The sequence below is a fragment of the Grammomys surdaster genome, unplaced genomic scaffold, assembly GCF_004785775.1.
Source record: "Grammomys surdaster isolate TR1022 unplaced genomic scaffold, NIH_TR_1.0 140, whole genome shotgun sequence".
Classification (NCBI taxonomy): Eukaryota; Metazoa; Chordata; class Mammalia; order Rodentia; family Muridae; genus Grammomys; species Grammomys surdaster.
In genome coordinates this window covers 12648924-12673539 of record NW_021604598.1, presented here as the reverse complement: position 1 = coordinate 12673539, position 24616 = coordinate 12648924, and the positions used below count along the sequence as shown (strand labels likewise).

General features: G+C 40.6%; 1 protein-coding gene across 1 annotated transcript in view; it reads right to left on the bottom strand.

The window, feature by feature from the left end:
- Positions 1–23979, bottom strand: part of Armc4 (armadillo repeat containing 4) — a 159810-nt gene extending 135831 nt beyond the window's left edge. The window contains exons 1-11 of the mRNA XM_028763922.1: positions 23955–23979; positions 23031–23143; positions 20559–20795; positions 16189–16346; positions 14206–14389; positions 13222–13328; positions 12886–13022; positions 8104–8220; positions 4625–4812; positions 2990–3085; positions 1516–1663 (exon numbers count right to left, since the gene is read on the bottom strand). Coding sequence (XP_028619755.1) covers positions 1516–1663; positions 2990–3085; positions 4625–4812; positions 8104–8220; positions 12886–13022; positions 13222–13328; positions 14206–14389; positions 16189–16346; positions 20559–20782 — 1359 coding nt within the window. The 5' untranslated portion in view covers positions 20783–20795; positions 23031–23143; positions 23955–23979. The remainder of the gene's footprint in view (positions 1–1515; positions 1664–2989; positions 3086–4624; positions 4813–8103; positions 8221–12885; positions 13023–13221; positions 13329–14205; positions 14390–16188; positions 16347–20558; positions 20796–23030; positions 23144–23954) is intronic.
- Between the last annotated feature and the right edge of the window lie 637 nt (positions 23980–24616).

Here is a 24616-nt window from a genome sequence, read left to right as displayed (position 1 = left end):
ATGACTGTGTCTAGCATTTGTTATAGGTTCTGAGAATCTAAACTCAGTCTTACACAACAAGCCCTTTACTGACCTATCCATCACTCCAGCCAATCAGTACTTGTTTTTGCAAGAATGAGTCATGTTAGTAATAGACACATATTGAAACACAAAAACAGACACAGAAAAGCTACTCAGACTGTGGTTGCTACTGTTCTGACATGGACCTGCCGCAATGCCTAGAAACACCTGCCTTGACTGTCAGAGCACTGTATTGTTAAATGAATTCCTTCTAACCAGTGATATCACCATGATTCCCATCCCCAGTGCCTGGAAACGCCTGCCTTGACTCTCAGAGCATTGTACACTTCCTGTTAAATGAATTCCCTCTAACCAGTGACATCACCATGATTCCCATCAGAGGAGACTGAGAACCAGAATTTCCAAAAGAGAATTAAAACACATTTCACAATGTCTTCACTAATTTTTCTGGAGATTTGAGATTCAGAAATTTTTTTTTAATTCTGACAGTTTTCCCCAAAGGAATGCCCCTCAGAGGAGGGAACTTGTTGTCCTTGCAGTTTTCCTCAGCTCTCTCACACCTGCAAGACCATCCATTCAGAGGGCCTTTGTCAGATTCTTAAAATCATGCACAAAAAGCTGTTTTACATGCTGCCTTGAGGTGATGAGGCAATATCCTTTAAATAGCAATATCCTTGGCCAATCTGGCCAAAGATATGGAAAAGAAGAAAATATGAGGTAGTCAAAACATTTTGTCTCATTTTTTTCACCCATAGTTTTGGACTTCAGCTTTAAAGAAGGCTTTACCAGAGCAGCAAGGAATGTTAATTTGGGCTGTGACAGCACATTTTCCTTGTCCCTTCCTCCATTCAAATATTTATATTCCCTTATGGGCTAGTCATCATGTAAGGTATTTTCATGTATCTTCTGACTAGAGAGAGACATGGCAGTGAGCCATATCTTAAGCTCCTACTATGTGAGATGCTATGATACATATTTCAAATGAGGTTCTCAATCTTGAAAAGTCCTGCGGTACAGGTATTTCATCTACTTCATTGCTTATGTTGAGGCTCAAGCAGCAACTCTTCAATAGCCACCTACTAACCAGTGATCCAGGTTAAGGAAAGCTCCATGTTCTTTCTACTACACTAAATGAAAATCATGAAATACACAAATTAAGTCAATACATGCTATTGACCACAATAATTCCTATCCCCTGAACCCTGTCTCTCTCTCTCTCTCTCTCTCACACACACACACACACACACACACACACACAGAGAGAGAGAGAGAGAGAGAGAGAGAGAGAGAGAGAGAGAGAGAGAGAGAGAGAGAGAGAGGGAACTGGGTACCAGTCAGGACGCACTTTACAAGGTCTAAGCTTGACTGCTCAGAATACTGACATTCTGCTTTGTATATGCAAATGACAACCACACTGCACACTGCTCTTCCTTAAGAGGCATGCCCTGTGTTTAGAAAAGAATTTCCACTAAACAGTGTAAAGGTTTTTCTTACCTTTAAATATTTCACCAGCTTCTGAATCTGCCAGTATTCTGAAGGGAGGTCTGCATTGGCTTCCTGGCGGTGGTCCGGAGGCTCCTCATCCTCCTCACTCTCTGAGGAGCTCTCACTGGCAGTCTCCTCAACCTTCTCGCCACCCTTACTGAAAACAGTAACACAAAGTCCTCAGTGTTACCTACAGAGTGAGCAGGGCTGTAACAATAATACAACAACCCACACTCAAGCAGCAGATGACATCAATGCCTTGGGAGCCTCGGAAGAAAAACAAGATTTCTACACATCTGCTAAAAGACAACATTAGCAAATAGTGTTCATCACACACACATGCATGCATGCATGTATGCAGTCATACACATAAACCCACCTGGAGCAGAGGCAATGCAGAGCTATACAAAGAGATGCACTCAGAAAGACTACAGACACCTTGAAAAATGCTTAATCAATCCACAGACATGTAGGAAAAGAGAGAAAATAGTAGCGATAAGCAGCAAACGGTTTGAAAGATCATTTAAGTCTTAAATACTGATTAGTACCCTGGAGAACAGAGAAATGGTCGGCTGGACTTAGAGATGAAACTATGTGACTATGAGGGGTAACAAGAGGGAACCCATGTGTGGGGAAGTTCTGTGTTCTGACTGCTGTGTTCATTATAGTACGGAGTGAATTTACCACACCATGCACAGGTAAATGACTCACTCACTGAAGCACGGACATGTCCTGGTGCTGTGATTGTACAGTGTTGTTACTGAAGGAAGCTGGGTGGAGGATACTGAGAGCACTGCCTTTGCAGGTTTCCCTGAGTCTATTATTATTTTGAAATAAAAAAGCTTCAAAATTTCTTAAAACACATTGAATAAACGTATTTTACTGAATGAAAAAGTAAACTAGCATCCGTGCAGTCAGGGTCTTAAGGGCTGTGTTAGACTGAGTGTGCACATATTTCTGTGTGCGTCTCTTCCCTTCCTCCTATCACCACTAGGAACCCCTCCAACACTAATGGCCAACCCATCACACTATTTGGTTGTTGTTGTTGTTAAACTGAAAAATACACCCAATGCTCACTCGTATCCAGCCTTGTGTTAAATTTTTCATTGGGAATTATATATGTCTCTATAGAATTGGAAAAGTCATCTGTAAACAGAGAAACAGACACGTCACAACTTTGTTAGGACATGAGAGCTAAGATGAGCTGGGAGTGCACACTCCACTGGGTTCTCCACTTTGTGTCTTAGATGTATTTCTTTTCTTAGTACATAGAAAGCCCTACCTCTGATGCACACAATTATATTAGAAGTGCATCCTAGAATATACTTGAAGCAGTCCATCGCTCTCATTTTTACTGGCATCACTAGTAACCATCAGTACCCTTGGTCCCTGGTATAGAGTTAAGGAGACCTTTAACCAGCATGGTGATTGGATGTTCTATGTGGGTGGCCATAAGGACATGGCCATACCAATTGAAACTTACCGAAGCAACTGTGTACGGCTCGGGGAAGCGGATGATGATGACTTTTCCAATTTTCCTTGTTTTTCCTCTTGGCTATCCTTTGCAGAGCTTTTGTGGCTAAAGAAATATATAACAAAACTGAGCTTTAGTGTGTTATGCTGGTAGATCATGACCCATAATTGACTATTTCTTCTTTGTAAGTTAAATAACTTGGGCTTTTTGTTAAAGTAATGGAAACATGACTAATTTACTCTAGGAATTGACAGCCCCCAAATTTGAGAAGCAATGACACACACACATACACACACTCACATATGCACATTGTATGTACATGTGCATATGTGAATGTGCGTGTGAGAGAGAGAGAGGGCAGGGGATGCATCTACATATATATGCATATTCCTTATATATAGGTGAACATGTGTGTGCACGTGTATTTTGAGGCCGGAGGACAAACATTTTATACACACACACACACACACACACACACACACAAACACTGTTCCCCAAGCACTGTCACCTTTTATTTGAAACAGGGTCTCTTGCTGGCCTAGAATTCAGCAAGTAGACTAAGCTGGCTGGCCAGCAAATTCCAAGGATCCACTCAGCTGCATTTCCCCAGCAGTGGAATTACAAGCACACACCACTACATTTGCTCTGTTTTGTTTTTGCTTTTGAGTTCTGTGAATTAAAGTCAGGTTTTCCATGCTTGCAAAGGCAAACAATTTTTTGGTTGAGCCATCTTCTCAGCCTTTGAGTAGCAATAATTCTTAATCTTTACTTACTATATTTCTTATGTTTAGTATGTCCACTGGATAATTTTATTTCAACTTGACACAAACTAAAGTCATCAGAGAGGAGGGAACATCAATTGAGAAACTATCTCCATGAGACGGGGCTGTAGAAAGGCAAGCCTGTAGGGCATTTTCTTAATTAGGATTGATGAGGAAGGGCTCAGCTGAGGGTGGGACCACACCTGGGATGGTGGCCCTGGGTTCTGTAAGAGAGCAGGCTGAGCAATCCAGTAAGCAGCATCCCTTCATGTCTTCTGCATCAGCTCTTGCATCCAAGGTCCTAACCTATGTGAATTCCTGCATTTACTGCTTTTGACAATGAACTATTATCTGGAAGTGTGAGTGAAATAAACCCTTTCCTCCCCAAGTCTCTTTTGGTCATGGTGTCTCATCACAGCAATAGCAACCCTGATTAATATCCCCATATCCACTTTACATAGATCTGATAACATTGTTGAGACTCCATCCTTCTTACAGTATTAAATCCTGCTTACATTATTGTTACAAAAGTTTTCCTGATGAACTCCATGTCAGTGTGATCATAACCTTCTCCCTACCATTACATGTTAATATTGTTGTTTCTCAGTGTATTTTAGCATCATTTTTGCCTCACATAGCTTACTCTTACTTAACCTACTATACAAAAGTAACCAGTGTTTTATTTCCATCAGTGGTCTAAGCACAAGCACTCTTTTCACTATGTTTTTCCATTTGGGATATGTAAGAGAGGAAAAGGGAATCAAACAGGGAAGACAGAGGAATACACACTGTATTTTTAACATGACATACAATTCCAGGGGAAAAATAGGCAAATATGTAGTGATTAAAATGCATCAGAAAGCTCATATAAACAAATACCTACTCTTTGTAATCAACAGTTGCTCTCCAGTTTAAGCTTGGCTCCAATCTCTTGGTTATATGACTTTTCCCAAAGTTAATCCTTTCAATTTTACTCTTCTCTGAGCCAGCTACAGATGAGTGTCCATCTTCTGTCTTGGGTTTCTCATCAATCTGATTCTCCTTCTGTTGCTCTTCAGTAAATCTAATCTCCTTTATTAAAAAAAAAAGAGTAATGGTTACAGTGACATCACCTCTGAGATACTCAGTACCATTTGAAGCTAAGGACTGGATAAAGCCAGCTGACTCTCATAGGCATCTACCTGCTGTGACTTAGCAACTCAATTTGGATAAGGGCAACTTCAAGACCAAGACCTTACTTAGAGTCAAGCAAAGAGTAATGTGAAGTTTCTGAACTCAGCTCTATGGCAGCGTACATAGACCATATATATAACTTATCACCTTTTAGAAACAAAAAAAGCAACCTGTCAGAACAAATAAGATCAATAAAACAACTGACAGCTTATGCTTGTGAGATGTTGAGTAAGGGAAACACTTATCTATTACTGATGAGGCTACAAGCTTGTACAGCCACTATGGAAATCAGTGTGGCAGTTCTTCATTAGAATGAAAATCAATCTACCTTAAGATCCAACTATACCACTCTCAGGCATACACTCAAAGGACTCTTCATCCTACTACAGAGACACTTGTTCAACCAATTTCCATGCTGCTCTATTCACAATAGCCAGCTATTGGAAACAACATTGATTCCCTTTTCGATAATTGGATAAAGAAAATGTAGTACATTTTCACAATGGAGCATTAATCAGCTCTTTAAAAAATGATGTAGAATTTTCAAGAAAATGGATAGAACTACTAGAAATCATCCTGAGTGAGGTAATCTGGGCCCAGAATGATAAATAAGGTCTTATTCACTTATATCTGGATAGTATCTATAAAATAAATGAAAATCAACCTACAATCCATACACTCAGAGAGGTTAGGCATAGAGGAAGGGATTAGGTGAGACATATGGATCTCCCTGGGAGGGGGGATGGAATAGATTTTATAGGCGAAAAGGAGTGGGAGGGACGAGATCAGGATGATTAGATAGGAAGGGGCAGGAGAGATGAGATTGAGGGAAGGAATGAAGGGTGAGACAGCTAGAACTAAAGATCATTTGAGGGGTAGAATGAAACCTAGAGCAGTGGAAATTTCCTATAATATATGAAGACAATCCTTATGAAGTCTGCAAATGAGAGAGATGGAATTCTAACTGGCCATCTCTTGTTACCAAACAAAGCTTCCAGTACCAGAACTGGGCTTCATCTAATTGAGTAGTTGGTCAAGAGTCCCATGTAAATCCCCAAACAACCAAGGCTGTTGCCAAGACAATAGGTTTCTCTCCATAAACTAAGAGCAAGGCCCCACTGCTGAGGACAACACCTTCACAACTCATTAAACACAGAGATTGAGCTACAGAGCCTTCAGCCCCGTGATGTAGTATCTTTGACATGGAAAAGTATTCTGCATGCTACCTAAAGAGAAACCCAAACACCAACAAACCATAAAACCTTTGATCTGTCCTGTCTGAAAAATCTGTCAGGGTATTGGGGGCACAAACCTCATGAGAGTGACCAATACATAACCAACTGATGTGCAATTTGACATCATTTCATGAGATGAAATCCACACCTGTCACTGCTTGAGTCACTAAGAACCAGACACTAAGTAGCCCAGAGACCTAGGGTAAAACTAAATACTACTAGTCTAAAATAAAAGGGTAACAATAAAATTACTCCTAATGGTATTCTGCTATACTCACAGTTTGGTACCTGATTCTGCCATCATTAGAGAGCCTTCCTCTCTCAGCAAAGATAACAAAATCAGAAACCCACAGCCAGATTTCATATGAGAGAGAGAGAGAGAGAGAGAGAGAGAGAGAGAGAGAGAGAGAGAGAGAGAGAAAGAGAGAGAGATATCTTGGAACACACGGCTCTAAATGAGACGTCTTTATCAAGTCCCTCCCCTCAGAGGTCAGAGAACCCTACAGAAGAGGAGACAGAAGGGCAGTCATTTTCTTCAGTTGTACTCCAAACAGTGAGCCAATCAAGCTCCAACAGACAGTTCCAAGTCTGTGGCCATGTGGAAAGTTAGAATCAGTAGGCCGCAAAATAAACAAAAATGTCAAAATGGGAGAGGGAACTGTACTTCGGTGAGAGATGGTATTGTATAACTATCACTAGGTGGGAAACACAAGGCAGTGCGGAGAAAGGAAACAAAACGCTCTACATCTGTGTAGGAAACTGTCAAAGAACCAAGTTAATTAATTAAAATCATTCCATAAGAAACCTTAAATTTTAAAGATGTGTACAATATTTGAAAGATAAATGATTTCAGAATGCCGCACAGGACGTAGTAGGGTGTGATAAACACACTAGATCTCAGAGGCCTACCAGCAACTCACTCAGATTCCTTCAGAAAACATAATACAAGTTGGAGAGGGTAAGGACAAAACGGACTCCTTATACATTGCTGTTGGAATCTAAAGTGCTACAGCTACTTTGGAAAAGTCTGGTATCCCCTCCAAGAATAACATAGAATTACCATGTAACCTCAAAGTCCACTTCCAGGTGGCCGCACAAACTAGTACAAACTCAAATGGTTTTTTGTAGACTGGTGTTCACAGGTGAAAGAAAAAGGACAATTTAATACATAATGATGCGTGTGAACTGGTTGGTTTTAATTGTCAACTTGACACATCTAAAGTCACCTGGGAAGAGAGTCCACATGAGATATTGTCTAGATCAGGGTGGCCAGTTGGCTTGTCTGTGGGAGATTATCTTGAGTTCATGAATGGATGTGGGAAGATCTGCAGTGTGGGGGGGGCAACATTTCCTAAGCAGGAGATCCTGAACTGTGTGAGAGTGGAGAAAGCCAGATATACACTGAAAGAATGCCTGTATTTTCTCTCTGCTCTTGACTGTACACGTGACTGTGCACGTGACCATCTGTTTCAGTACTGCTGTCTTCCCTGCAGGGATAGACTGTAACATGGAACTGTGAGCTAAAATGAGCTCTTTCTCCCCTAAGTCGCTTTTGTTGGGGATATTTTACCAAAGTGATGGGAAATGAAACAAGAACAGTATAGCATGAGTGCCAATGCAAGCAAATGAAGCCATGAAAAGAAATTAAATCTAAACATGACAGATAAACCTGAGACAACATGCTAAGTGAAATAAACCAAATAAACCGCATAATATTATTCCTCTCACATAGGCACAGATATTAAGTGGATCCTATGAGTCTACTGATAAGAAACATCTAGAACAGGTAAATTAATAGAACAATATATATTAGAGTTCACCAGAGGTTAGAGGTAGAAGAACGAATGTGACTTTACTGCTTAGCAGATGTGCAATTTGAATTTAGAGTGATGGAAAGAGGGAAAGGCTACAAAAAGTTATAATCAAGCAACATAAAAGGATGATCAGAACATACCTGCTTAGACATATTCTTTAAAAATACTGGAGATTTGTCCTTTAAACATGTCACAAGGTCCTTGTAAATGTCACCTTTTCTCTCATAGTTTATCTCTCCCTCCTCTTTTGTCTTTCCCTTTGGGAGGAAAGGTTTGATGGTATGATTAATGGACCAGTCAAAACAGTATGTCACAGCCTGTGTACACACGTTGGTAAGGTTTTTAAAATAATGTTGACAATGTTGTATCAATATGAATGCGTTTTAACCACTCTCATTTCTACCCTATTCAACAACCCCTATTTCCTACAAACTCTCAATGTGGCAGTCTCAGTGTATGATGTGTATAGGCAAAACTCTCCTCCTTGACTTAATTTCATCATCCATCCATCCACCCCTTCCCCATTTTCGTACCACTTCTATAAATGTAGAACTCTGCTCTCTAGTCAGTGAAGTCCTGGCTTTCCTTTACTATGGAAATACCAAATGACTTCAAGAACCTTAACTGATGAAGTCACAAAAGGCCGGAAGCTTGGAATTTCACTGGAGAAGAGCCTGTGCTGTGATCACACTCGTGTCTTGCTCTGTGTGTAGCAGATTGATGTAAGTTCATTTTCTAGGGCTAACATCTCTAGAGAATTGTCTGTCCCTTGTCCTCTCTCTTGTGCCCTCTTCCACCTGCCTCTGCCTTTAGTTCATTTCTTTTTCTTTTGTACTGCATCAGAAACACACAACTATACTGTCATTAATATTTGGAAATTAACAAAAGATTTTCTGGTTCTCAGGTTTCGACTTTTAAAACTGAAAGGAATAGCTAATGTTTCCCAGTATAATCTTTGATAGAAACAAAAACTGTTTGATCCTCTCTATAAGGTCAAAGAAATTATTCCCTCTAGTATCTTACTCTAACTATGGAGTGACAATTTGGGAGTTTTGGTTTCTTTTAAAAACACAAAAATATAAGGTGTTTTTGTTTTAATCCCGGGGTGGGGATATGGGGCTCCTTCAGATTGTCTATAACAGCTAACTATGATTGGCCTTGTGCCCTAGCAGAAGCAGCTAGATAATTTCTTTGTGTGACATTTGGAATTCTGGGAACTTTTCAGAGGGTATATAAGTGCTAGGGCCCTGAAAGGTGTGTCACATGGTTGCTGGTTATTTAGGGAGGTTGGTTGTAGTTTGTTAGTAGCTATGATCAAAGAAGAAGCTAAAGAAATCACATTCAGTGTAGATAGAATATTTTGTGCATTGAATGGATATATTACCAGTCAATTAAAAAAACCTATGGCCTTTAGGAAAGGGTAGAATAGAAGGTGGGACATCTGTTAAACAAAAGGATTCTGGGATAGTACAAGCCCCTGGAGACTGGCATGGGAGATTTGCCCGGGAAGATGTGATGCAAGGGACACATGTTACCCCAGCACATGTAGGTGGCAGGATGTAGATTAAAATAAATGGGTTAAGTTAGTATCTAACCAGAGTAGAGCCTAGTTATATAGCCTAGGTATTTGTAAATATATTTTGAGTCTGAGTCTTATTCCTAGGAACATAGGAACATGGAGCTAGGAGGAAGGACCAGACCTAGCTTCTATATATGGTGCCCAATCTAACCTGAGACAACTTTCTGGGTAGAGGCACCGATTCTCCCCCAAAACAAAACAACTTTAAAGCTCTGTCTTTTTAAGAAAAGAGACAAAAAAATTAAAAAAAAAAGAAGGAAAGAAAAAAAGAGAAGAAAAGAAAAGAAAAGAAAAAAGAAAAGAAAAAGAAAGCAGCATTTTACGACTTTTAAAAAGAAGGTGCCTGCATACAGAGAGAATGGAGGACTGGAATACATGCCAGCCTGCTGGCTCCTCACCAGCCCAATTCATATCCACACAACTAAAGGCCTAAATCTGTGCACAAGCAATGACCAGATTACAGAGGCACCGAGCACCCCTACAAGAGAGGAGTAGGAGCTCCAGATGGAGGGTTGGGAAGAGATTCAAAGGTTTCAACCCCAACCTGCCACAGGCCCACTATCTTCATGGAGTGGGCAGAGGTCAGAGGCTCTGGCCTAACCAAGCATGACAGGACACATGGTATTGAGATTGTTGGCTGGCAAAAGACCTGACTGTTCAGAGCCAGGACTGCAGAACAGCCTGGAGATTCCAACAAAACAATAAAGTCAGAGAGAGACCCTCTGCTAATAAATACAGCCACTTAAGATTGACAATCTAAAATTCAAAATGATACATTTTTCCCTTGAAAGTACTATGTAGTATCTTTTTGCTTAATAATAAGTAGTAATGTTCTTAGAAATTTAAAAAATAAATTCACATCAATCTTAGATTTTTATAAAGGAAAGGGGAATATATATTTATCCATATAAGGTATATTTATAATTTTGACTTAAAAGATAATGCTTTTTCTGTTGACAAAAGGGATTTGCCCTAAGGAAGATCTATTCTGTTCCTCAATGTAAGGACCCAGCGTTAGGGCTGGGCAGGGTTGTTTACTTTTATCTTTCCAGAAGAAGTAAAGCATTCAACTAGGGAAGCAAGAGACCTCTGGACAAGAGAATAGAAAAATACTACTGTTAGTCTTTTTGACTATTGAATGTTAATTATCAATTTGGCAATACATAATATGAATCACTTTTGTCAGAGAAGAAAAATAAGTTAAATAAACACACGTCATAGAGACAATATGATACAGTTTTAAATGTATAAAGACAAGGGATTCATGTCAATTGAGGTCTAAATATGATATGCTATCATAGCATCCAATTGAATACACTGGTAGATAATGGTCTAACGAAAAATGGCATGGATTGGAGGACTTACTACCCTCAATGAGGAAGGGTGTCAACAATACTCTGATTAGCCCATTAGTGTCCTTAGACATGGGGGTCCCACAGGAGAACTGATGATGGATCAGCCTAGCACATGATTCATAACCCAGGCAGAGACCTCTGAGCACCTACAATATGCTGGAGAGTGTGCTCATGCACTAAAATGGAAAGGAGTTTAAATAAAGTTTAATACAGGGAAGGATATTAAATTAATAGAGAAAAAGGATAAATAAATATTCATAGATAGTAATCTCCAAAGAAGGAAGAAAGATAAAAATTGATATAAATGGTTTCAAGAGTACATACTAAATAAATAAACTCATGCTTTTGATTCCAATACTTGGGAGACAAAGACAGAGACAGGTTCCTTGTGAGTTGAGACCAGCCTTGATTAAAACAAATGGGTGATCTTAAGCTAATGATGTCAGCTAGCTAGGCTCTAGCTAGGTGGCCTAGGTATTTGTGAATATAGTTTGAGGCTGTGTCTGACTTCTGAGAACATGGAGCTAGGAGGAAGAACCAGAACTAACTCCTACAATTCAAGAATGTTGCTATTCCTTACTCTCTATTCTTGTTTCTTTCCTATCTAGTGTTAGGAGGTGAAATCAGAGGGATAAAGGTTGGGAAAAAGATGAACTCACAAAGTAGCAAAATCCGGAATCATAACTAGAACTTTTACTTTTCTAAAATATCAAACAAGCCAATAACCAGGAGTATACCCTACTTTCTCTCTGCAGAAATAAGTCAAGTCAAATGCTCATGAGAGAAAAAAAATAAAAGCAGCACTCAAAGGTGCCAGGAGATTCCAGGAGATTCCAGGAGGTCATCCTAAATGTGGTACCAGGATCCTGAAACCAATACAAGCAAGGTGGAAGACCTTGTAAAGCCACCTCCTGTGACAGTGGGGTTCTCCACTGGGACATGGATCTTCTATGTGTGTCCCAAGTTCACACTGAAGGTTCCAAAGATGACATGTCACTGAGGAGACAGCTGAGGTCCTCCTGGCTACTTCAATGACTCAAAAAGAGAGCAAAATTCACATGTGCTAACCTGAGGCTCTCAGAGGCTGCATGCTCTCAGTCTGGCTGCTGTTTGTCTCCTAGCTCAGTGGCACCCACCCAAAGCTCCTTTTGGATCCTTGGAACCTAAATTCAATTTCTGTTTTGGTAGCAACTTGGGTTAGGTTCAGACAAAAAGAATCAAAGGAAAAATGTCCTTCTTTCTAATTAGCCCACTGTCCCACTGGGTCTCTTCAGTAATAGGTTTTGATTCCCATGTTTCCCATCTGTATGGTTGGTTTCAATGTTCAGTTTCTCCTTTTCCCACAGGCTCTCAGAGATGTCATTAGTGAATGACTGATACTCCACCATCATAGGGCCAAGTCCCAGGTCTGGCACCTCTTGAAGTACCAGCATAAACTGGACAGTATCCACTCCCCCAAGCTGAGGCTTGCTTTATTAAGACTATCTAAGCTCCATAAGACTCAGAACAGCCTAGAAGGGGCCCCACCCCAGCTCCCTGGATTCCAGCTTGCTGGGCTTCTTGCTCCTAACTTGTACATTGAAGAGGCTCCTCTACTTCCTTGCCCATGAACTCTCGAGGTGGATGCTACAGTTCTTAACTTCCAAAATTGCCTTTTGTCTTTTACTACCTTCAATCTGTGTGTAGCTAATCTGGGAACTGATTCTTACAAAGGGTTTTTAATTTGGAGAAGTAAGAAGGGCTACTTCTAAATCTGTTTCTTCAAAAACTGGCTCCATGCCCTGCAGTGACAACCACCAAAGCTGATTAAGATGGTTTGGGGTTTTCCCAGGAGGTGTACAGAAAAGGACGGTGTTTCAGCCTCACAGAGCAATGATCTTTTCTCTACCAACCTCAGGACACAACCCATGGTACAAGCATCCCCTCACATACTTAGCACAGAACCACAGGCACCTGGATTTTGTGATGTTCTTTTAAAGAGTACTTACACCATTTAAAAACACCCCTTCTGTGCTGCAGGTAAGGCACAGAGTTTCCACGTCGTGTGGCTTCACCAGCACATAACAGATTTCCCCTTGAATCTGTCTCCATGGTGGGGCACGACACCCATTTGAAAATTCATAATCTGAAACCAGTCATGAAACCATAAGTAGGAGGAGTTCAGCTTAGTGAGTTGAAAGTATATCAGCTTCAATAAAACAGATATTATGGGAACAAGAAAGTTCATTATCTTGAATACTTAACTGGAAGGCAACTATGGGAAGTGTTTTGAACACAGTTATGAAGATATAAATTATGTCAAATGAACCTGAGAAGACACCAACCTGAAGTGTATTCAATTGACTCCAGCACTGTCTGTTCCCCTTTTCCCGAGAAACGTTTGAGCAACTCAATATCTTTCTTAAAAGTCCCTGGATTCAAACTGATCTCTCTGAAACAAATGTTAAAAAATCAACCTCTTTGAAACAGAATCTAAAGGAAATTCATGGATACATTCCATCATGTCAGGGGGACCTGCCTATTTGTAATCAATGCTGAAATTCATTTATGTCCAGAGAGACAAAGGGGACAAGTGGACCAGTGGCAGGGGAGAGAGAAGGGAGAAGGGTGTCTCAAAAGTGGAGCTAAGAGAGTGAATGTCCTAAGTATAAAATACGTACATATCTGAAAGCTTGAAAAAATAAAATTAAAAAGTAAATGGAAAAGAAATTCACATCTACTATAACATTAAATACACATAAATGCTAATTTCTTTTTAAATTACTTCTTTCTTTATTCAGTGTATGTGTGTGTGGGCTCACATGTGTGCCAGAGTTCACATGGTAAGGTCATAGGTCAATTTGTGTCACTCAGTTCTCTCCCTCTACCATGGAATAAAACCTAGGCCCTCAAGCTTGGCAGCAGTCGTCTCTCCCTACTGAACCATCTTGCCTGCCTTAAGTGTTCATTTTGCAATAATAGTACCATACCAGGGAAAATACTCGAAATATAAGCACAATTTGTACTGCACAAACTCTCCGTTCTATTTGTGCTATCACTTAGTACGTGTAATTATCTAAAGAGTCTTGAAGAGAGCCACGTGTTCAATGCCTTCTGACCTGGAGAGAACCCCACTAGACTGTCCCAGCAAGAATAACTAAAATTGTTATTAGAACTTGTATAAATAAATCCAGTAGAATGGATGTTCTGCTCTTGTAAACTGAAATGTTAACTCGGTAGCAGTAACTATTGTCCTCTTTCTTATATTTCTCTGGAAGATGCTGAGAGCACCTTTGTGGCTGCATCTGAGATGCGTCAGTGGCACTCACAGTGAAATGTGCTTTAGGGAATGGTTGAGCAGGTGCAGGTCCAGCTGCTTCAGCAGGATGGCGACTTTCCTTTTAATATACGTCTCTTTATCTTTGATGATCGTATCAAGAGGCAAGCTAGTGTTATCTTCTTTCATCTCATCATAATCTGGTCCCAAGATTTTCACTACAGGGTCTCTGTTTGCTGACAAAATATCAACATAAATAATAAAGATTACCCAGTGCAACAAAGATAAAGATGAAGAAATCCCACCAAATTCTCCTTAATTTAGTTCCTCTCATTCAGCTTCCTTTAGACAAGCCTGTTTGAATTCCTCCCTCCTTCTTTTTTTATTTTATTTTATTTTTTTTTATTGGATGATTTATTTACATTTCCTATGTTGTCCCCTTACCCCATCCCCCACCACCCCCTCGGAACCCCCAATCCCCTCGCCCCTCCTCCTTCTTCTCTGTGGATGTAACCTCTATCTACCCCCCCCACTCCCACCTCCCCACCCTCAAAATTCCCACCCCCTGGGGCATCCAGCCTTCATGAGGTCAAGGTTCTCTTCTTCCACCTATGCCCAGCAGGGCCCTCCACTTTTACATATTCAGCTGAAGCCCTGGATCCCCCCCTAAGTGCTCCCAGGCTGGTGGTTTAGACCCTGGGAGCTGTGGTTGGTTGGTATTGTTGCTCTCCTCATGGTGCCGTAAATCCTTTCAGCTCTCCTTCAGTCTTCACTCTAACTCCTCTATTGAGAACCCCATGATCAGTTCAATGGCTAGTTGTGAGCATCTGCCTCTGAATATGTCTGACTCTTGAAGGCCTCTGAGGAGATATCCATATCAGGCTCTTATCAGCATGCACTTCCTGTCTTCCACATCAGCATCTACCTTATAGGAGCTGTCTTATACTTCTTCATGTGTTCTTCATTGTGTTATGCCAACTATGTACATCATAGTGTGTTTAATGTAGTGAACTATATATACATATATGTATGGGTTGCACATACTCATGTGTGCAGAGGTCAGAGAAGGATGCCAGTACCCTGTTCTATCATTCTCCTTACTGATATAGGTTAGCACTGAACCCAGACCTAGGCTGGCGGTCAGTAAGCTCGAGACCCTCTGCCTGTCTCCGTACCCACAGTGCTTGGCTTACACACATACACAACTGTTCAGCATTTTATGTCAGTTTTTGGATTTGAAGTCCTAATCCTTGCACATGTCCTCTTTACCCATTGAGCCATCTGTCCAGCCCTAACATTTTTAACATTTTAAGGTGTACCCTCTAACCTCATATAGAAGTAGACAGAACTCAGTTACCATATTCCTGAAGCCCACTGGTTACCTATTCTAAGCCCACAAAAGACATGGGATCCATTGTTACCTGTAAGTGGGTTTTTTTCCTGATGGTAAATGTGCATTACACAAGTGTAAGAGACCAATTGCAGTATTTTTCACATTAAACTGTTATGAATGAATAATAATGAGATCAGAGTGTCTCCTCAGGATAAGGAAAATTTTCCCATGTAGCTGAATGCACATAATTATTCACAGAAGGCTATGGTGTCACAAACAGATTGAATGAAGAAAAACAAGAAAGGCTGTCTCCTCAAAACAAAACAAAACAAAACACAAAAACCAAATCCCTCTTGGAGGAAACTGGCTGCCCTGAACAATGCTGTATGCTAAGGTACAGTAGCCTTAGATGCTTCTCCCTGTAACCTTTCTTCAAGCATGACCTTACAGACTACAAGGCACTTCCAGAAGCCATATGCTTAAATGAGAACCCTAGAAGCCTACCAGTGACACACCAGACTTTACATTTGAAATAAACTGGATACTAACAGTTCAGCCAGGGACATGAACAAGTTTCATGAAGTAGTACATACGATGTTTTATCTTTTACATGGTAGAATTTTTTTCAAGTGAATATACTTAAAGCATCTCCCTCCCCCAAGATTGAGTGTCTGAAAGTTCACATCACAAGTGGAGTATCACCTTCAATACAGGCCTGTGCCTCCTGCAGCTTGCTGTCTGTGGCAATGGATAACAACTGTGACAGCTGCCCAAAGCTCCTGACTTTAATATAAGGTACAGAGAGAAACAGCAGGGGGTGTCCATCTTTATCAGCTTCTTCTGATTCAGCTGTTGTTGCACTACAAAATGGGGGGAGATGAAAGCTGAAGTTATCTTCACATCAGGAAACGTTATCAAGAAGATATTTAGGAAGACTGACTATCCTGGAGTCCCCAGGAACTAGAAATGGCTCTGACTGAAAGCTTGCCCTTCCCCCTCATCACTCCCATGCTGAGACTCAGCTCCCAAGCTCCCAGCATCCAGAGCAGCAGGCCTCCCAGGACAAGATCCCCACAGCTCTTAGAATTCACTCTGAACGCAATTAGTCACAGTTGTCAGGTTTGTTTCTCTAAGGGTCTGCTTGGTTTTGGTGTCTTTTGAGAAGCTCAATAAAAGTTCCACCAAGACAGTCACATTCAGTGTCCAGTGTTACTTTATTTTATCCCACAGTGCTTAGTGGTTAGTAATTAGTGGTTTTCTCGTCTACTTTGTGTTTATGAACAGAAAGGCAAACTAGAACCTTCTATGGATTATCTACTGTAAGTCAGTTTCTTTTGCTCTTAACATCATAACCAAATTTTCTAAATGGCCTTTCCTAGATCAGAAATTATTAGCTCTCCCAGGTTTTTGATTCTTTGTGGTTTCACCTATTTTTAGTGTTTGATTTCATTTGTTTGTTTATTTTTTTAGGTTGGCGTACCTCCCACAGTAACTGCATCTGGAAGCTGCTGAGCGCCGTGGGATAATGAGATGCATGAAATGCTTGTCAAGGTAGCCATGGCATCTGTGTAGAAACTGTATTATCTACACAACAAGCTCCTTGAAACAGTTTTTAGGATGAAGGACATTTCTAAGGGTGATGAAGGTAAAGGGTTGGTCACCCAATTTTAAACAGAAGGGCGTAAGGCTGAGCTCTAGGCTGTTTGAGAGCCAAAAGCATAAAGCCATTGAACTGGGTATACCGAGACTCGAGGTGGCCACTAGGAAAGGGGACTGGCCCACTCTCATTGCTCACCAGCTGACGTCTACCAGCAGAGAAGCAAGGACTACAACACCACAGAGGCTCCTTATGATGCCAGTCCCTTCAATCCTTAGGGCTCTCCTACAACTGGGATTGTACCTGTACCATTGGCCGCTCTGGGTCTCACATGGTCCCAAACATCAGGTTTCTCTTTGACTCTGTTATGCCTTCAAAATGCACACTACATGAGAAAGTCTCACACATTGCCAAGTTCAGCATCTACCTTGAAATGCAGCTTTGGCCCCTCTGGACCACAGCTTCTATATGTTGACCCTGAGGAAATGGTTCCCAGAAAATTTCACCTCAATGATGTTGGTCTCTTATTAATCTCAGCTGATTTTTTTCAGCTGCAGCTAACCAGCACTGATTGTCCTAGTAGACCAAAGGTTTCAAATTAGTGGGGGTGGTCTCTTGTTAATGTGATTCTCCTGCTTCAGCTGTCCATAAACTACTGATTCTCAATTCTCACACAAACATCCCCAGTAGTCTTGGAGGGATACAAAAAACCTTCCCCCAAAACTTCATTACCCTCCATGGTCTTTCTTTCTATTGACATTCTTATCTTCCAAACTCCCACAACATCTCATTAAGTTCTGAACACTTAAAAAGCTCTTTCAGCCCAAAGTTCCAAAATCTTTCATTTTCTTCCCAGGATAATCAAAAAAAAAAAAAAAAGTCAAATGGCCAGGTCCATCACAGCAATACTTCATGTTCCTGGTACTAATTTCTGCTCTGCCTTGCTTTCTCTTGCTGTGATTAAACACTAACCAAAAGCAACCTGAGGAATAAGGAATTTATTTAGCTTGTAGGTTACAGTCCATTTTCAAGGAAATCCAAGGCAGATACTCCAAGCAGCAACCTAGAGGTCAGACCTGAGGCAGAAACAGTACAGTAACACTGTTACTGACTTGGCTCTCCTGGAGTTATCAGGTACTCTTCTTATTCAGCTCTAATCCCTTTACCCAGAGATGGCACTACCCAAGTGTGTTGGGCCCTACTACAATCAACTGCAATTAAGAAAATCCCCCCCACAGATATGCCCACAAGTACATCCTATGGAGGCAATTTCCTCTCTTGGGATTCTTTCTTCTACGGTGTGTCTAGGTTTGTGTCAAATTCAAAAAAATTACCTGTGACAGAGGCTGAGTAGCAGCAGGAGTGTATTTACCTCTCTCTGCTTCCTGGCTGTGAGTGATGTGAACAGCTCCCTCCTGTCAGTCTAACTCTCTGCTGTAATAGACTATAACCCACAAATGTGAGTGAGACACGCCCTCTTTACCTCAATTGTCAAGGTATTTTTATCACAACTACAAGAAGGAACACAAAGATGCCAGAGAGTATGCCCTGGAAAGGAGTACTGGGACTTTGTATCTTCAGACTCTCTTTATTTTCCAGATACCATTAGGTGAGTTAAGTTTCTTCTACCACACACTCCTGCTACCTTACAACAGTTCCAAAACAATGGGACAGAAAAACAAGTATCAGAAACTATGAGCCAAAATAAACCTTTTCCTCCTTTCAAGTTGATGCCTCAGACATTTTGTCACAGTAATAGAAGAGTGACTATAAATTGATGAACATTCCTTAACTTGGCATGTAAGTCAAGATATAGTGTTAAGACCTAGACACATAAAGTGTTTAGTATTTTCTGATATTAACAAAATCTTACCTGTGAATTTTTGTCTCTTTTAGGGCAGTCAGTACCCATGTGGTTTTCATCAGAGCCACACAAGCATGGTCCAGTTCCTAGTAAGTGATACCATTGGACCTGTCTCATCCCTTCCCACATCAAAGACATCTTTAGTAAAGGTCAGAGGCAAAAGTGATGGGCAGCAAAAGTGAAACTTTCATAATAAATTTGACATAAGTAATATAGTCAAATATAGGCTGCTGTTTTAAGACACATATGACATCAAAATGTCCACATCTCTCCCTCAGGAGGGGAAAGCATGCAGCAAAACTGCTGGCAGAGGCTACATGTAGAAATTAAGTCAAAAGAATTTGTTCAAAAGAAAAACAGCGACACCATCGAGGAGTGGGCTGCATCCCCACCAGCTAAGGACAGATGTGGTCATGTTGGTACTTGGCACATGGAAGGAATGCAGAGGCCAGATATGATAACATTTTTTTTCTGTTATTTGCTATAAAACCATCTTTTGTCAAAGTAGTTAATGTGTTTCTAATTGGTTTTACAGCTGAGACCATCTTTTGAATGTTTAGAAAAACAAAAAAAAACATTGAACTTAGGTGGAAGGAACCAAGAATTGGGTAGTCATCTACAAATGACTAGTTCTGGGGAAGATAGTGAGGGATGCTTGGCAGACATTAAAGTATGAAAGTTCAGAAAAGGGAGGCTTGGCACTAAAGAGCTCTTCAATGCAGTTTAGGAGTGGGTTGCAATTGTTAAAATGAAATCATGACTTTATTGCCCAAACAGTCCCAAATGGAAAGAGAAATCTGTTTGTAGGAAGTGTTGGTGAAGTGCTTTGCATGAGATCAGTCTTTAAGAGAGAAAATGCAACATCAAAAAGGGACAGGTATGACAAAGGGAATAACCAAGCTACATAGTTAACTGAGGGTGCACCCTCAAGTAAATACGCCTGTGCTTGCTCGTCACTCAAAGACAGCATACAGTGATACATATATATATATGTTTAACCATGGATAGTATATATCCATATGCATGCTTGTGTGTGCTCATACACACATATGTCCACATATACATATGTTTAAAAGAAATGAACTGATACTCCATTCTTTGAACTACTGGTAGGATCTTCATAAATCTCATATTTGAAACTCTTTGCTAGAAAGTTTCTCCCTTAAAGACTTTGAGTGGAGATCAATTATGGAGCACATGTGTAACATGCATGAAGCACCAGGTTTTATCCTCTCATATATTAAGGAAAATTCTCCACCCTCCTCGTGTTAGACTATGGAATGAGATGGTTAAATTCTGTAAGGGTTTGGTTATAGCAGGCATCACAGCCAGTGGCTACAAACATCCAGAAGGTCACATAGATGTGTGGAAGGGCAAGCAGGAAGGGGAAAGCTGAGATCTGAAAAAAATGCATCCTCTATCAAAATGGAATGACGTTTAAATTAAAAATAAATAAATCCCATGTTTCTACCTGAAATCTCCTTGAGTATCCTATATATCTCCACTTTGCAACAAGTTTAAGAGATTGTTAATTAGCCCCAACCCCTCACCCAGTCAGTGAAAATCTAAATAAAGTTACATTGAATTCTAGAAGCAATTAATGTGGCTTACCTGATAACATAACCTGATTCAAATGCTGAGGGTTCCAAATATGTTTTCCACTCAAGTGGTTCTACAAAAACAAATTTTGCCTCTTGGGGATATTTATAAGCAAAAGACTCCACAAACTTAGTAATTTCATTCAATATTGACTCATTCAGAGGAGTGATCTCCAGGGTTCCAGTCTCATACCCTGCAGCAGTCCACTGTGCTGACCTGGCCAACGCCACACCCATGGGGCTGTTAATCCTCTGAGACAAGCTCAGAGCACACCCTACAGCAAAACAGAAAGAGTTAGATTCATCCAGATTTTCACATGAACATTTCTTCATTTTCAAGATTTTACACTAGTGTTATCTAGCCTACATTCAGCGTTTTTAACAATCTAACTGTTCCTCAATGCAATAAAACAGCTAAGCATCACTACATAAAACAAAGTTGTATTGAAGGAATTTCCAGTATTAGCCTACCCTGAAATTAATAATGTCTTTCTAATTTTCAAGAGTCTAAGAAACAGAACAGCTGCACAGAAAGTTCAAAGAAGAAAACTTTGAGAATGGAAAAACAGAATCAGGAGGTTGGCAGTAAGAGTGTTGCTTCCCAGCTCTGACAGAGGCTGGGGTTTGAGTGAAACACACACACACACACACACACAATTTGATCTGAGCTACACATCAATTAGAATTAGGCAATTAAATGAAACCTGTTGTTCTAATTCTCTTACAGTTATAATATCAGCCTTGGGGCACTGAAGGCAGGCGAGCCCTCTCCCAAGTCTCTTGAGTTCCTTGCATACATCTGAGGTTTAAAAATAGGATCAAACTGTGATTGGGAATTACCATTTTAATTCTTGAGGAAAGTTAGTAGAGTATATCGTGCTTATTCAGGGCACAGGAGGGAGTCCTGTAGTCCTGCTTAGAGATCATATGGAAAATAAGCTTACTGTTTTCGTAAGTGTAAGTCTGACAACTGTAGGAACAGGTTAGAGTCTATCTAAACTTATCAAAACAGTGTAGCAATAAAATTTAAAACAAATCCAATAAAATGTCTTTCACTTTGACTAAACAGAAATTTGTCTGTATAAGGAGATCTTTAAAAGATGATTTTATCTGAAAAATTAAGTAAGAACAAAGTAACAACTTACTATATTTTCGTAATGCCATTGATTGGTAAAACCTTCCCTTCAGAATATTAGATGGTCATAAAATTAAATACAAATAAACAAATTGAGCTTTTCTTATCTGCCACTTTAACAAAGGCATTGAAATAAAAGTTTGACGCAGAGTGGAGATTTTACTTTCTGTACCACATTAAAATGTAAAATCCAATAACAGGGTTTGCAGCACTCTCCAGGGGACTATTTCCTGCTGGGAAGCAGAACAGCACCACTGTAGACGTGTCTATTCATAGTGATCAAATGGCAGGAAGAGAGATTGTTGGCATCTAGTGGGAAGGGTGCAAATATTGTTCTCATGCATAAGAGTGCCCAGCAGGAAGAACTCTGCTGAAATCTGCAGCATCTGGTATTTGGAAAACTTCATATAAGTTAAAATCACAGCCTAAAATTTCCCTCCATTTTAGGAAAGCCAGAGCAGCTTTAACATGCACGGAATATCTCAGGATTGGAGTTGTCATATAAATGAAACAAACGTTTTCATATTTTGTCTATATTGAACTTCAATCAGGAGCTCAGTGTCTTGTGAAATCACACTATGATGACAAATGGCAGCCACAAAATTTAAGATACATTCTGACACACTGGTGTTAGCTCGTGTGTGGAAGCAGACCACATCCCGGTAATTTCAACTTAGACAAACTCCCTAAGATAGTCTAGTGTAATGATACCTAAACATTTACAATTCTTCTTCTTCACAGACCATTATTAGTGTTAAAAATGTATTATTTATGTAAGATTATTATCTATTCTCTTGGTTGCAAAATAATAAGTTGTCATTACAAGATATTTGTTACAAAGACCAGGTGTTGTGGAAAACCACTTCAGTGTGTGTGTGTGTGTGTGTGTGTGTGTGTGTATTGTAGACATACAGAAATATCGGTTCGGTGAGACAAAATATGATGTACAGATCTTTCTGTGATTTCTTTTTTCTATTTCTAGGTGCTTGGAAGCACTTTTGATGTCAAATACGAAAACGTGTTTACCTGACACTTTAGTTTCTTAGTGTTCAGAGAATAACTATAAACAATTGAAATGTGCAAATGCTTTGTCTAATCCAGAAGAGCTTCAGTGGACATTCTCCCCATATTTAACCGTCTCTGCTTCAGGACGCATACAATGCAGTGTGTGCACCATTTCTTTCCTTCACTCTTTCTAAAGGAAACTGTGTTTTATGAACCACACAGGGCTATGGTAGTCGACAGGCAACAGTGTGAAGACCTCTTAGAAGACACTTTGAAGGGAACTAAGACACGCAGAAAGTTCTTTTGCTCATGAGAAATTATTATGGAAATATAAATTAAACTCACGTTTAAGACTGTATAAATTCCTTTTCTCAATCAATGCTGAGGAGCCCAGAAATGAACAGCCTCTACTAAGCATAAGCAGAAGCCCTAAGAATGCCTCCAATGCGGGGACAATCCTGAAAGTGAGAGCAATATTCTTAAGAAAGAAAGTGGAAAATCGGTGGTGTTCAAACAAGCAAACAAAAACTCTGGCATTTTATCAAGACAGTTTCTCCCAGCCCCATCGACATCACTCTGTTAGTTCTTTTGACTTTAACAAACATGGTTACAGCAAATACATAACGCATATCTTATGAATTAATGTCTTTAATGTTTCCAAGGAAAGTTCAAAGTTAAATAGGAACAAAGTGTGTTTTCTTTTATGCTAAGCTCCAAGCTTCCTTTATCATTTACAAATTGCAATCATTTTGGAAATAATCACTGTAACAATCCAATTTTTTATGAGGCTAAGTGTAACATCTATGGAGAGCCAGGACATTGATGACCACTAGAAGACAGAAGAACCCTGGCACCAAGCGGGGACATTTCAAGCCCAAGCCCTGCAGTAGGAGCCCCTAGTACTCTGATGTGGTAGAGATACAGAAAGAGGTGGGCGATGAGGGTCAAGGTGAGAGCAGGAAGCCGAGCAGAGGGCGAAGGAAGGGATCCATATCTGAAGACCAGGAAAGAGCTGAAGTGGAGCAGTGGGCAGGAACTGATGGAAGGCAGGAGGTCCCCAGGCCGACTCTGGGCAGAAGGAAAGTACTTGAAGGGAAGAACCCAGAGTATGGAACATAAGGTGGGAGGAGACAGCTGATGGACTGGAGATGCTGGGGAGAGAGGCACCACAGTGGAGACCAAGAGAGACGAGACTAGATGGGAGACAAGGGCCTGAACAAAATCCAGGCTGTGAGCCTGATCTAAGCGCACGCCACCGCGACCACTCACCTGCAGTCGCCTGGCACCCCGTGCCTCGCGCATCGTTGCTAGGACACCGGTAAACACCTCTCCAGCCGTGCTCGACGCAACAGCCGGGGAGGAAACACTGTGCGACTCCAGCCTCTAACCGCGCCGCTGCTCGGAACTCCAAGACGCCCAGCCCTGCACCTTGGAAACTCTGGGATTCCTCAGGCCGCGTGCAGAGCCCCAGGGCTCATCCCAGCTCAGTCCAGGGACACGGGAACAGCTCCGAAAATGGAAGAGACCGCACTCAGAAAAGAAGCATTAGAATATCCTGTGATGTTTCACAGGCTTCCAGACAAGCATAATCTAAGTACTGAATCTATCGAAACCCTCAAAAATAGCAACCGCGCTCTCTCAGGATATTTGAGGCTTACAGCTTTTATTCTTAAAGTAACTGTAGTAGAACTCAGACTCGCGAGGCTGAACACACTCCACAACAGCCTTCTGCAGCAAAGCTTCAGTGAAATGAAAAACCTCTCTTCCATCTGTCAAACAAGTATTGCCTTTGTTCATTAAAATACATCTTTCTAAAGTTTATTCTATTTTTAATTATGTGTAGTGGGAGTGGGGGTGTGAATGTAGTGCTAGAAAATAAGAAAGGATCTTCAAGAGCTGGAGTTACAGGCAGTTAGGAGTCACTAGATATG